The following is a 13573-nucleotide window of genomic DNA, read 5'->3' on the forward strand; positions in this document are numbered from 1 at the left end:
GCAGTTGTGAATAACTGATGGGTCAAAACTGCTCTTTACAAAGCTGCCCTCTACTGCATCCTGGTCATTTGGCAAGTAGCCTTGCCATTTTAAACCGTTGTAAGAGAACTCAACAGAGAGTTAATCAAGGGTAAAAAAGTCCTGGTGATAAAGCAGATTTAGAAGTCAGGGCTGTATTTTGGGTTTTATCTTTTAAAATAATGTAAAGTTCAGAATGTTGTGGTTATGAAGTCATACATTTAAAAAATTTTTATTTGAGTAAGAAACATAGATCTGCTTCACCCATTTATGCACTCACTGGTTGGTTCTCAAATGTGCCCTGACCACGGGATTAAACCTGCAACCTTGATGTATTGGGACAGTGCTCCAACCAACCGAGTTGCAGAGCCAGGGCCTCTGAAGTCAGACATTTTTAATGATACAAAACACCTGTGGAAAGCCAGGGGTTGGCTCTCTTCGCTCTTTCTCTAAGATTCAGAGGGTACAGGATAATGCAACCTCTAATTCAGCGTACCCTTGGAAATTGAAGTTTATCTTAAGTGTTTTATTGCCTTTAATTTTCTAGAAATGCCTGAATATTAGTTGATTTCTCTGCAGGGCTGTGGAGCTTCATGGTTTATGGCGCTGTCTGTATTTCTTTGGTATGTCTTAACATTCTTTACTTCTGGTCATGAGTTCTTATAGTTTGCTAGATGGTTATTCAGATTCTTTTGTGTCTGACACTTGTGGTGAGTTGTTTTTGAGATATGTAAGATTTCTTTGAGAACTGGTAATCAAGCTCTTGATCTGCTTCCCTAAATTGTTTTTTAAGAGCCCAAACCCCAGGTTCAGGGTAAGGGTTAAAGAAAAACTTCCATCATTTCCGCCCTTAATACTTGCCTCTATTAACTAAGCTTAGTGTGTAGTTTTAAAATATTGTCCCTTTTTTTTTTGCATTGTTTTGTGGTTGTTCTGATGTGTGAAATTTAAGGAAAGAGCCATTAAAAAAAAATACCACGCAGGGCAATGCAAGTACAGCCAAATATTAGAGTTGATGTGCAATCTTAGGTTCTTTTAAGTCTGGGGTATTATAGGCAGTACTTTAAACTGAAAAGTCTTCCTGGCCTATTTTCCTCCACATGTTTGTAATTATTCTGGGCTTGTTTTGGCAGTAAGGAGCTGGTTCTTCTTTTCTTCCAATTCCTTTCAAATTAAAGAAAACACCTACAGTTAGCCTGTTGGTCCTTATTCATCTACATCAAAAATCAGTGAATGCTTTACTATTAGCACATTAAATACCTTTGTTTTACATAAAATTAGATAAATATGAAAACAGTCACCTTCAGTTCTCTTTTTGAGCTTGTAAAATGCCAGAAATTTAAAGCTAGAAGTCCCCTCCCACCCCAAATCAAGGAGGTAGAAGATACTACTGTAAGGGTCACTTGAAGAATGTAGCTGTTTCAAGTATTTGGGTTATATTAGAAAGATTTCTCCTATGGGGAAAAACTAGCATTACAAAATTTTCCAAACACTGGGGAAGGGGACATTCACTGTATTATCTCCCCTAAGGGTTTATGCACTTTTCCTACTTTTTAGGCCCGGGTAACAATATCGCTATCCCTTCTTTACAAATGGGCAAGTGGGCTCTTAGAGCAGCTTTATAGGTCCAAGGGTTAAGTTGTACAACGTGAACTGCTTAGAGTCTTTTGCTTTTTACGGGATTTGACTGGGTTTATTAGGGAAAAGGTGTTGGTTGTGCTAATGTAAAAATGTCATACAATTAGCTTAAGTTTTGAAGATGGTAAACTTAAGGAATTGCATGTTCTGAAATGCAGACTTGTAGAATGTTTTTTTTCTTTCAAAACAGGCTGATAATTTTTCTTGACAGTCCCACTTTCAGCTCCTATTTAAGTTCTTGTGTCAGTTACTTTTGTTTTAAATTTCTCTTATTTCCACCTGTAATGTCAGTGGCCACATCATACTTCATTTGTTAATTTACTTTACCCTTATTATAAGAGCAAATTGAGTTGAATTGAATCTTCCTTGTCCTAGTAAACATTGTATAAATTAAAGTGGCTTCTCTGTACAAAAGGTTGTAATGCCTTCTGATGGATATAATTTTGTGATTGTATTTAAGATTAAAAGTTGAATAAATCACACCAGCTTCCTGAAAATGTTCATAAATGCATTGTTTGGAAAACAAAAATACATGCCTACTTTGTGCATATTTGCATTAACATGGCAAAGATTGTATGAAATACCTGTTTTTCAAAAAAAAATAAAGTCTTAAAAGACATAGCATATAAGCTCTGAATTTATTGGTCAAAGTAGTTGCCAGATAATGTAATTTTGCAATATAGCTTTTTTAAAGCATCAATACCTCCAAAAATGTTTAAAATAATTTTTTCTACCTTCAAAGTTCTAAAGTATTTTTGGACAGCAGTAGAATTTTACTTCAGTGAGAGTTAACATAAAATTAGGCTTAATTTTGTATTTAAAACTGTAGAACATTATTCACATGTACTTTTCCAGGGGTATAAAGCCTGAAGAAAAATTAAAATACCCAGTTTGCTTTACTGTGTGAAAGTCAGATTGCATTTGTTGCTGTCTCCTGGCATGTTAGGAAACATCCTGTTTTTGTAGCACAAAAATAAAGCTCAAAGCTACACTAAGGATAGGTTTTCTTTTTCTTTTTTTTAAACTAGGCTAGTTGTAAAGTATCATAGAAACCTTGTAGCAGTGCTCTTGGGCTGTGAAGTTGAAGAAGCTCTGGGAACACCTTTCTTAAACAAAAGTAGTCTGGAGAACCTGCTGCTTGAGCTGCTTCCATTTTTTTCACCTACCTCAATTTCACAAGTTGGTGTTCAAAAGTCTTCCTTCTTAAATTGTACATAGGGGAACTTGGGTGAAAACTAGAAGTACTTCCCAAAGTAGAAATGTCAGAGGTTTTTTTGTTTGTTTTTAGAAGGGCCATTTTTTGAAGCCTAATAATAACTCTGGCCTCTTATTTGAAAGTGGATGGTATTACTATGCCAATAGCAAAATGTTGCGCTCAGTGCTCAGTATATTCACTAATTCCGTAGCTGTTGATTATTTGGGACCTTTTTGTTTTGAAGAGGTAGAGAAGGACCTGGCCCTCAAACTTCATAGCTTTCATGTCTCCCAGAATGGGGTCTCTAGATCAGCTTGCTGCATCTTACCTGCATAACCTATTTTCCACCCAATAGTTCCCAACGGGAGGACTTCATTGAAGGGTCCCTTTCCCTTGCAAAGCACCCCCCCATTAAGTGTTTATATGTGATCCAGGTGTTTTATTTTTCGAAGATCCTTCTGAGGCAAGGAAGAACTCAGACTGTGCTGCTGTTACTGGCCAGCATCTATCATCCTGGTTGCCAGGGATGCCTTTTGGCATTTAGGTAAAATGAATAGTAAACCAAGACAGGGAGGAGGAGGGAGTCCTGTCTCACCCACTAACAGTACTGAGCCTGGTCTGGTAGTATTCGAGGTGTTCCACCATCACAACAAACATGTTAGCACACAAGGAGGGAAGTCCTTGAAATTCTCTGTATTGTTTCCACCATCTGGGAAGGATAGCCTTTGAAACTGTATTCATCCCAAGGCCTGAAAGCAGAGAAGAAGGTCTGCGGTGCCCAAAGAAGCCCATAAGACAACTTTGGTAAATTGCCTGCCTCTGGTCACTATCTGTTTTACAGGGGAGTCCCTCGTGCTTAAAGAGCCCATAAAAACCTTTGGGTAACTACCCCAACTTTAACTGCCTCCTGTCACGTTATCTGTTTCACAGGATGAACAAATGGAGACTGAAGTAAGAAAGATTGGGCTAACAGAGCCCCACACGTATACCTAAATTTGGGTAGTCAGGTCCCTTCCCTCCCCCTGAAAGATGACACCACATTTACCCTCCCCTCCCTGGGGAAGCTGACACCACATTAACCTGTCAATTAATATGTAACTTTTTTACGTTCATCGTGCCAACTATGTGAGTCCTCAGAACAAACGACTCTTGGCTCTCTGGCTGCCTGGCCTCAGGCCCCTTTGGGGGCTTGCCACCCCAGCCGGCTGCCCTTAACTTCCACTGCCCTGTTGTGCCTGAACCTACTGCCTTCACCCTGTCTCCCACCTTACCTAGGTCCGTTCTCTTCCATGGGAACCGATCACCAATAAACCCTAATTGCAGGCTAATAGATGTGCTGATCTGTAATTCTTTACATGAATGGGCAAGAAGAACCAGGTCTCTCAACACTACCCTTTCTTGACATAATGCTCCTGCACCCCTGGCTTTCTGTGTTCTGTAGCTATACTCACTCACACTTCTTTATGCCTTCTTTGAACTCTTAAGAAGCTGGTAGTTCTCTAAGGAATGATTTTAAAACATTTAAATCCAGTGGTGTAATATAGATGAGTATAAAAGGATAAAAAGCTGTAAGTTAAAAGCTTGGTAAGTTTTCGTAGAACAGACATCTGACCAGGTGAACATCTGGCATGATTTTGTTTTGAATAATGAAAAGCAAAGCACTTGTTAATACCGGAGAGAAAAAGACATAGAAATGCCTCAATACGGTTCATCTAGATTCTAAATTGCTTGTAATTCCACAGCTCATAAAAGGGTTTACATCTTTCTTCAGCATGATCCCTAATGTCCAAACCAGCACTTCTGGAGGGGAAGCTCCTAGCTTCCTAACTCAAGTGCCCTAGAAAGACCCTCATATAAGCCAGTTTTATAAATCGGTGCATTTTTCACGAGCTCTCAAACTAAGCCCGGACCCTTATCCCCCCCCCGCCCCCCGCAATCGAGCTAAGGCCTTTTCCTAATGGGTAGGAAGAGAAAAAATGCAGAAAATTCACACAAATAGCTCAAAATGTAAGGAGGTGGGCACCAGTGGCAGTCACAAATCTGGGCTGACCCGGGCGCCACAGCAGGGATTAGAAGGTAGGGCCACCTAGGGCAACAGCAAGGTTAGGGAAACATGCCCGTCTCTGTCTGATACTGCGTGGCTTAGTTCTTCGAGAACTAAATTTCAGAGTCTCCTTAGCTGCTTTGAGATTCAGCAGAAGATCACAGAGATAACCTGGCGTCCAATGCTGGGGATACTAAAGCCCGGCCAAACGCGGAGCTGCGGCTGTTCAACCGCTTTCGAAAGGCCTGAGCAGGGCCGTGCACATCTCCTGGCCACTGATTGGTCATTTTCTGTCTCCGCCCCCTCAGCCCAGAGCCGCCTCTCTCTCCTTTGACCTCGATTTCAAGCCCTGCGCAGGGCAGCGGTTGGTCCCACTCCCCTAAAGCTTGGGTTTGATCTGCCCAATGACCAACGGACTTCGCGGGGGCTGTCGGGAAAGGCGGCCGGCCTATATAAGCGGTTTGCTGGGTGTGTCGTCGCATTGGAGATACTGTGCTGATCTCCGAGCAGGGCTGTTGAGGAGGCTGGCTTACGCTCAGTGAGGCGGCACCTTGGGGATGATGGCAGAGGGAGATAATCGTAGCACCAACTTGCTGGTGAGTGCCGGCGCGGCGTCACGAGAGAACCGAGCGGGGCCTCTGTACTTCTGAGGGCTCCGCCGGGCGGAGCTGGGGCCTCGTGTCTGTAGTCCGCGGCTTCCCCGGCCCTCCTCTCCCGGTTTCCAGGCGCCGGCGACGATCCCTGCCCCTCGGGCTTCTTGGGTAGCTTCTGCTTGGATGTCTCTAGCCGTGCCAACCCCTAACATTCCCTGGGAAAAGGGCGACGGAAGCGCACGATCAGTTATCGTGAATACCGGTTGAGGAGGAAGTAAGAAAAGGGGGACTGTGACAAGTCTTGGGTGTAGCCTGGGGCAGGGGACCGCGAGGTGACTGCCGAGCGCATTTGGGGCCTAGGCCCCAGTCCTATCCGGATTTCTCTGTTTTGATCTTAACCGGGGTGCCCTCGGTTCTCGTTCTCCATACTTGGCAGGTGTGGAGGATTAAAGGGGATTGCCGAGGATTTCTGTAAGAGCTGGCACAGCTTAAAACGGCAGAGGCAGCCAGTTCTCAACGTAGAGAACTGGGAGTGGGGTCCAGTTGGAAGGACAATGGGAGGTCCAGGCGTTTGCCTGGATTTTGTAAGTCTAGGAGTCACAGGACGATTTGAGGATAAGCAGGGGTCCTAAGGAACCGAAATGAGGTTGTATCACAGGTGTACAAATTTAACCTCATTACGAATTTCACAGCACGCTCAAGGCAAAAACCAATAAAAATCCGTTCATTTTCTCCATCGCCTTTCTGCAGGAAAAGGCAAGGTCACACACCACAACCACCGTGAATAGAAGGAGCAAAGAATTTAACTTTTGGATTTTGATATTCGATTTCCAATACCCAGGTGTAAGGAATTCGGGGACTTTGCACGGCAGTTTTGTTGTGTGTGCATTCGTTTTTAGAAATGCATGACCTGCCACACACACCCCCGCCCCCACCACTACCCTCTCTACAGCCCGGATCTTTTTAAGAGCACAAAGAAGTTGCTGGAGTTCCCACAGCTATTGAAATGACAGGTCCTGGACTGGAGCTCAAATACTCTTTCCAGCACAGCTGTGTAACTTTAAGGAGAACAAGGCCCTTGGTTTGGATTTCCTTTATTCAGATCTTTAACCTCCGTGTATCTCAGTTTCCTTATTTGTAAGATGAGGATAGTAACAACACCTTTTATCTTGTTGGGAGGATTAAAGTATAAGCATATAAAACACTTAGATAGTCTTTCACATAGGAATCTTTTATTTAACTATTTAAGTATGATATATAAAGTCAGAAATATTGAAGTCACCTGGGTGATCAGCGTGGCACGGATAGCACTGTAGTTCCCTATTATTTGCATGTTTTCCTGCGTCATTTATAAGGACATGTGGATTTTTTGTTCCAATTTCTTTTCCCTCTACCAAAGTCGGCTGAAGGGCTTTATGCTACATTAGCTCATCCTGGAAGTCAAATTGTCAGCTTTTCAGAGAAATTTGAAGTCTAATCATAATGTCCTTTTAAGTGTAAGAAGCACTGTAGAGGAGATATATATTGAGCTTAAAATGCCTCATATAATTTGATGAAAGTAGTTTTTCTTACTTGTGCAAATGATGTCAACATCTAAATGATTCCATTACACAAAGAGCTATTTTAGAAATTGAGTGCAGTTCAAGGAGAGGCTTACCTAATGGACTTAGGAGTGGGGATTTAAATCAATGATATGACAAAACAACAGATCAATTCCAACCACCTGAAGTGAGCAAATATAAAGTGATCTGTGTAGTGTGCTTGATAGTATATAACTTTAGGAAAGTTAGTTAACCACTCTTTAATTGTAAAATAGGTTTTAATTATCCCTATCTTACATAAAAGAATGTCCTGGTTCTTAGTTGCGGAAGGTGACCATTAAATAATAGTTTTTTTTCTGTCATCGATTCATGTCACTGGTACCAAAAATGTAGTTTTTAGAAACTAATGTTTAAAATAGTGATTTGGTTAACAGCTATTTTATGTACTTGGTGGCTTAGAAGAATTTTAACTCTCTAGGAATAACAGAAATGTTGAGAGTAGTAAAATGGTTTTAAATGTTGGTCATATGTAGGCTGCAGAGACTGCAAGTCTGGAAGAGCAGCTGCAAGGATGGGGAGAGGTGATGCTGATGGCTGATAAAATCCTCCGATGGGAAAGACCCTGGTTTCCACCTGCCATCATCGGTGTGGTTTCTTTGGTGTTTCTGTAAGTGAGCTATTCAGTTACTTAACATTGTGCTTATTAATAAGGGCTCAAGTAATAACAGCCTCCATTTATGGAAGTGTCTTAAGTCTTTTGTAAAATATAATCGGTAAAGAATGCCTTTTCTTAGAGAAGTTTGCCTGGTTTTCAGAATTTGTAGTACTTATGTGAACTCAGTAACATAAATCAGTGACTCTTAAACCATTTGGCCTTAGAGGCCTTATCAGCTGGCCTTAGAACACTTTACAGTCCTAAAAAGTATTGAAGACCCCAAAGAGCTTTTTTTCTCTTGTTATTTACATTCCAGCTATGATGTTGTCATGTCATGAAGCTTCCAGAAAACCACTTGTGAGAAAATTAGATTGAAAAGGGCAAGTAACATCTATGAGAACTAGAGAACTAAGTGAATAAACATCGTTACTTAGGAAAAATGGCTATGTTTTTTTAACCTTTATTAATTTTTTTTTTTTAACAGGACCATCTACGGTTTAGATCCATCTGTTCTTTCCGGTGTTTCCTGTTTTGTTATGTTTCTATGCTTGGCTGACTACTTTGTTCCCATTCTAGCGCCTAGAATTTTTGGCTCTAATAAATGGTAGGTGGCATAATGATTTGATATTCTAATTTCTGAGAAGTTACCCTGTTGGCTGTGATTAGTACCCTGTAGTTATCACAGAGAGCTAAGCATCAGTTACCTCCAGGTTAGACTTACTGTTTTTATATGAAGAATATTTTAGCCATTTCACATATAAGTCACAAATTTTTAATACTTACATATCTCCGTAGGTCTTTATAGTCTTTTATTTGGACTTTTTTTTTTTTTCTTTTTAGATCTTTTTATTGAAGTGAAGTTTCCTTTTAGGTAATGTTTTATCAAAGATTGTAGAACTCATGAGCTTTCCATAAAAGTTCATTTACATTTTATATTTATTTTCATTAATATTTAAGAAAGTATATTACTTTTACAAGTTACTCTTGAATGGATATGAAAACAGTAACTGGTAGATTTTTGTACATTTATCTAGCAGCTGTTTTATTGAATGTCTACTTTTATGTTCAGTACTGTTCTGGGTGCTGTGAATTATTTTGATTTTTAAGATTGGTCTTGGTTTAAGGTTGAGAACATTGAGGCAGTAAGTACAGTGGTAGTTGAATGCATAGCAAGTGCTTCAGAATAGGTTCAAGTTGTGTATATACAAGTAGGTTGTTGATTTCATTTATACTATACTTTGAATTAGTTACTTACTGAGTTCCCAAGGTATAGTTAAGTGGCTATGGATCATATTAAAATATTTTAACTTCTCCGCAATGTTGCATTTCTCACTTTTCATCCAAATGAGCAGAATTGGGAGTCAGAATAGATTTTTTTCCTCCCAGCTGCTATTCTCTCTTAGTTGTTTCTTTTAATTTGATTAGTCTACTTGTGCCTTTAGCTTTTTATTCCCCTGATAATAGCAAATTATCAAATAATTCTTAAAGGGAAGAATTTCAAATTTAAGTCCTTGGATCTTTGAGAAAAATTCAGATGTTTTGGTGGAGTTTGCTTAGTTATGGGATAATTAGTTATATTTATTTAAAGATGTTTCCCCCATAGCAGAATGGGTGAGTATTAGAAAATATCTTTTGAATCGAATTGTTTTTCACATGCAGTAATGAATTATGCTGCTTTCGGGGGGGGGGCGGCAAGTTTGTAATCACATAGTGTAAAAATTTAACAAAGGGAATCAACTTCTGACCTTGACTTTATTTGCCAGCTGGCATTCTAATCTGCTAATTCATAATTTCTGGAGAAAAGTTTTCAGAAACAAACACTGTTTCTGAAATCAGAGTTTCATGGTGATCAGTAGGTGGCTTGGTCTTATCGACAGAGCAGTGGGGAAGGAAGAACACTGTTGATAGCCATAATCAGCCTTGACTACAAGCAACATAGAAGGTCAAATTGTTTGCAAGAAGTTCCAGGGCTCAGTAGAATCCTCCTACTGTGTCTTGCTGCAGTTTCACAGGGATGAGAACTGGAAAAGAGAAGACAATATATCTCCCAGTGCAAGGCCTGCTTTATAATTGCAGCTATTACAGCCACATAGCAAAGACAGTATAATGGCAATTTCTATCAGAACCCCCCCAAAAAATTATAAGCAGAAAAGGGCTTTATTGGAGGATCTCGTTGTAGTTTTACCGCTGTTTGGTTTGTGATTATAGTATTTCTCAGTGGCACTAAGATTGTGGTTGTGTGTTGCTGTTGCCTTGGCATCAAATGTATGCAGCCCAGTTGAGGGTATTGATGCTATGAATGCTGATAGTTACTATCTTACTGAAAAGTGCTCAAATAGAGCTGTTTGAAGAAACTTCATGTCTTCCTCAAAATAGTGGGACTCTGGTGGGCTACAACCCAGGATTCACTAGAATCTAAAAAATAATATAGCAGTAGAGAAATTAATTTATGCTGATTTCTGTGCAGCCCATAGTAGTATGAGTCTTTTGTTACTGTCATTAACAAAATGTGGCTCGAGCACTATAGAGTACAATTACTTTTACATGTGCACACTCACAGATATGTTCATCTCAGAACTTATTCCTGTGCCATCTAGGGTGTCTTAATGGTACAAGAACATTTTCACCTCTGTAAGATAATGATGAATCATTATTTTTTATTTAGGTTTTCTCTAGAAGATAGCTTTTTAAATATGAGAGGATGGTGTATTTCTGTTTACCATGGAGATTTGCTTATAGTTAAGGGGGAAATTATGTTTTTAGGACCACTGAGCAGCAGCAAAGGTTCCATGAAATTTGCAGCAGTCTAGTAAAAACTCGACGCAGAGCTGTGGGCTGGTGGAAACGCCTCTTCACACTAAAGGAAGAAAAGCCAAAAATGGTACTTTTTTGTTTTGACTTACTCAAGTAAAGCAAAATTTTAAGATTGATTCAGTCAGTTTTTCTTCATTGTAATATAATGATAGCCTTTTTGTGTGAAGTTATATTTTGATATCCATTCATTTAATTCCTCTTGAGTACATTCATAATGCATAACTGCATTAGACAGAGTTACTAGAAGTTAAAATTATATTTTACATTTAATTTATATTCTAGTGGGGTGAGATACTTCTTTTTTTCTTACAGGAATAAAGTAAAAGACATAGAAAGTATTTTAATTCAGCTTGACATGAAGTTACTATGTGGCATTATTAATTGTAAGAGTAGTATAATTTCTGTTATAAACTTTAACTTAAATATAGAATTACAGTAGTTCTAGGAGGGTGTGTATCCAAATTCTATAAGGCAGGTCTAAAGGAGATTTCTGTGGGTTTTATATAGTATATAGATACTAAGTATTTTGAAAGAAAAGTGGTAATAAAAATGGAATCATTTGCCAGCCTTTGCAACAGCCTTTTAAAGTTATGCTTCTTAGCCTGTTTTGAGGAGTTGATACATTCTTATTATTTTTATTACTAGTACTTCATGACCATGATCATTTCTCTTGCTGCGGTTGCTTGGGTGGGACAGCAGGTCCACAACCTTCTTCTGACCTACCTGATAGGTAAGTCTTTGAGGACACAGGTACATCCTGGGCAGTGAAGTCTAACTGGAACTTAGTTAAACAAATATGTGCATGCTTACCAAGTTTAAGGCACTGAACAAGGAACTGGGAGTCTAAAAGGATTAATAAAACTCAGGTCCTTGTTGGCAGGGAGCTTATGGTCTTGCAGGAAGCTAAGCCAGAGAACATAATAACCAGGGTAGAAAGAAATGTGCAGGAGGTAAAAAATGTGAGCAGTGTGTGTCATCTGAGGTTGGGAGCTGTGGTAGCTGAAGTTTCTAGAGGTAAATATCAATAGAAGTAATGGATTTCATAGTTCTTTCTCCCATTAGAATGCCTAATAGTTTGGGAAACCACCTTCTCTAGCAGGTAATAACATTTAAGAAGTGAATGGCTGCCTCCTTAATTTTGTTTGTTTATTTTTAAGTGACTTTCTTACTGATGCTTCCTGGACTAAACCAACATGGAGTCATTTCGAAGTACATTGGAATGGCCAAAAGGGAGATGAACAAGCTTCTTAAGCAAAAAGAAAAGAAAAATGAATAACACCTTCTTCATTTAGTGTGATTAATGGTGTGTATATTGATTGTCCTTGGGAACAGTTTCTATTATCTGGATACTAAAGTGTTACAGAAGTAGCTCCTTGCTCTCACTCCTTCTGCCCTTAGTTACTAGAAAATCAGACTTGCCACACAAAGCTTTTATACATAGTATCTTCGTATCAAGTGTATCTGGGTGCATTGTCATCAGTTGGCCTTATATGGACAACTCACTCATGAATACAACTTTTGATTTTTCTTACCCAGGGTTAATTGAATTCTTGTAGGCAGCTTCCTTTAAAATAAAATAGTGGTGGATTTCACTTTTTAGTACAGTTAACAGTAACTTTGGAAAATTGTTCGAGTTGATCTTTGCTTGCTAGATACAGGTGTTAGCAGTCTGTGGTTACAAAAAACTGGTTCTACTGCCTCCTTCCACAGTCTGCTTAGAAAGCTGTCTGGTTTCCTGAACATAGAGACCAAGTTTACCACTTCCAATGAAGAAACCAGTGAAAATTCATTCCTCATTCTGTTTGTATGCCATGGGAGAAGAATCCTCATAGAATAAAATGAAAATAATACATGCCCTAGTATATGTTGGTTTCTCCATTGTGTAAAACTTAAGCAATTTGTAGAAAATACTGATTCTTCCTCTGAAATGGGGAATATGACAGGCTTAGAACTCTTGTCCCCTTTCACTTAGCGTTCAGGTTAGTAGGTCCTTAAAAGGTTTTTTAATAGCAAGCTTCTAAAAGCTTGCATTTAGGATTTTTAGCATACTTTTAATTTAAGATTTCAGCTGTTTAAAACTAAAGTACAGAAGAGATGAAGACTTGTGCCTATGACTTTTACTCCAAGACCAGCTAATCAAGGACAAAAGTCTTACTGTGTTCCATCAGGATTCAGCACAACATAATCTTATCCTACTAATTTTTCAGTTCTCATTTTATGGTAATGTTGGCTGCTGTGGTCACCATAGATCTGGCCTAGGAGGTGGTGACTATGCTGGCATCTGACTTTTTCCCTGAATATTCCTCTGAAGAATAGGAGGGCTGTTGGTGAGAGCAGACTTTGGGAGATGATGGATGGCCTTGAGTCTGTAGAGATTTTGTAACTCTCGGAAAGCATCTTAGAGTCATTCTTCCTCTCAGTAGCTACAAGTTTAGAGTAGTTGAAGTCTGTGGAATGAACCTCTAAGGGCCAAAAATGTGACATATTTGGGAACAGGTCTTAAACTCTAATTAATTAGCTGTAATATAGTTTTGTGAATTTATTGCACTGATGCTATAAAACCTGGACTTTGTGGTATGGTATATCTGTCCCTAAATAAGTGTTTTCTCCCCTTCATTGCTGTAAACAGTGGCACTCATGTAGCATATGTTTGATGATTGTTTAAATGTTTCATATGAAAACTACAAGCTACCTTAATTTACATGTGTTTCCTCATTGTAAATAAGCCTGTTGTCTTATCTGGATCTTTTTTTCTTATATACATGGTCTACCAATTTAACTACTTTTGTGTTTTTAATCCTGTGTTGTTATATTTCTTTGTTTTGTGAAAAGAGGAAAAATAAAAGCTGGAATCCCTTTTTGTGTCCTTTCTACCTTAGCCAATACAATATTTACATGGGTGGATTTATGGATCCGATGGATTTTTTTTTTTTTTTTTACATTAGAACTCAAATTGTATGTTTTATCATTGGGCCTCACCTTCTATATACTTAGTGGGTCCTGGGAACAGATTCCATCAAATTAAATTCTGAGACCACTGATGCCTGCAAAAAAAAAAAATGTATGGATTCTTCT

General features: G+C 39.0%; 1 protein-coding gene across 1 annotated transcript; it reads left to right on the forward strand.

Moving 5' to 3' along the window:
• The first annotated feature begins 5361 nt into the window (after window positions 1–5361).
• Window positions 5362–13355, forward strand: ARL6IP1 (ADP ribosylation factor like GTPase 6 interacting protein 1). Its single transcript, XM_037153110.2, has 6 exons — window positions 5362–5491; window positions 7563–7696; window positions 8169–8288; window positions 10448–10565; window positions 11144–11228; window positions 11656–13355. Exons 1-6 carry the CDS (start codon window positions 5453–5455, stop codon window positions 11772–11774), a joined length of 615 nt encoding a protein of 204 aa, XP_037009005.1. The 5' UTR covers window positions 5362–5452; the 3' UTR covers window positions 11775–13355.
• Window positions 13356–13573: the final 218 nt, after the last annotated feature.

The sequence above is a fragment of the Artibeus jamaicensis genome, unplaced genomic scaffold, assembly GCF_021234435.1.
Source record: "Artibeus jamaicensis isolate MK-2021 breed Jamaican fruit bat unplaced genomic scaffold, CSHL_Jam_final contig_729, whole genome shotgun sequence".
NCBI classification, from domain to species: domain Eukaryota; kingdom Metazoa; phylum Chordata; class Mammalia; order Chiroptera; family Phyllostomidae; genus Artibeus; species Artibeus jamaicensis.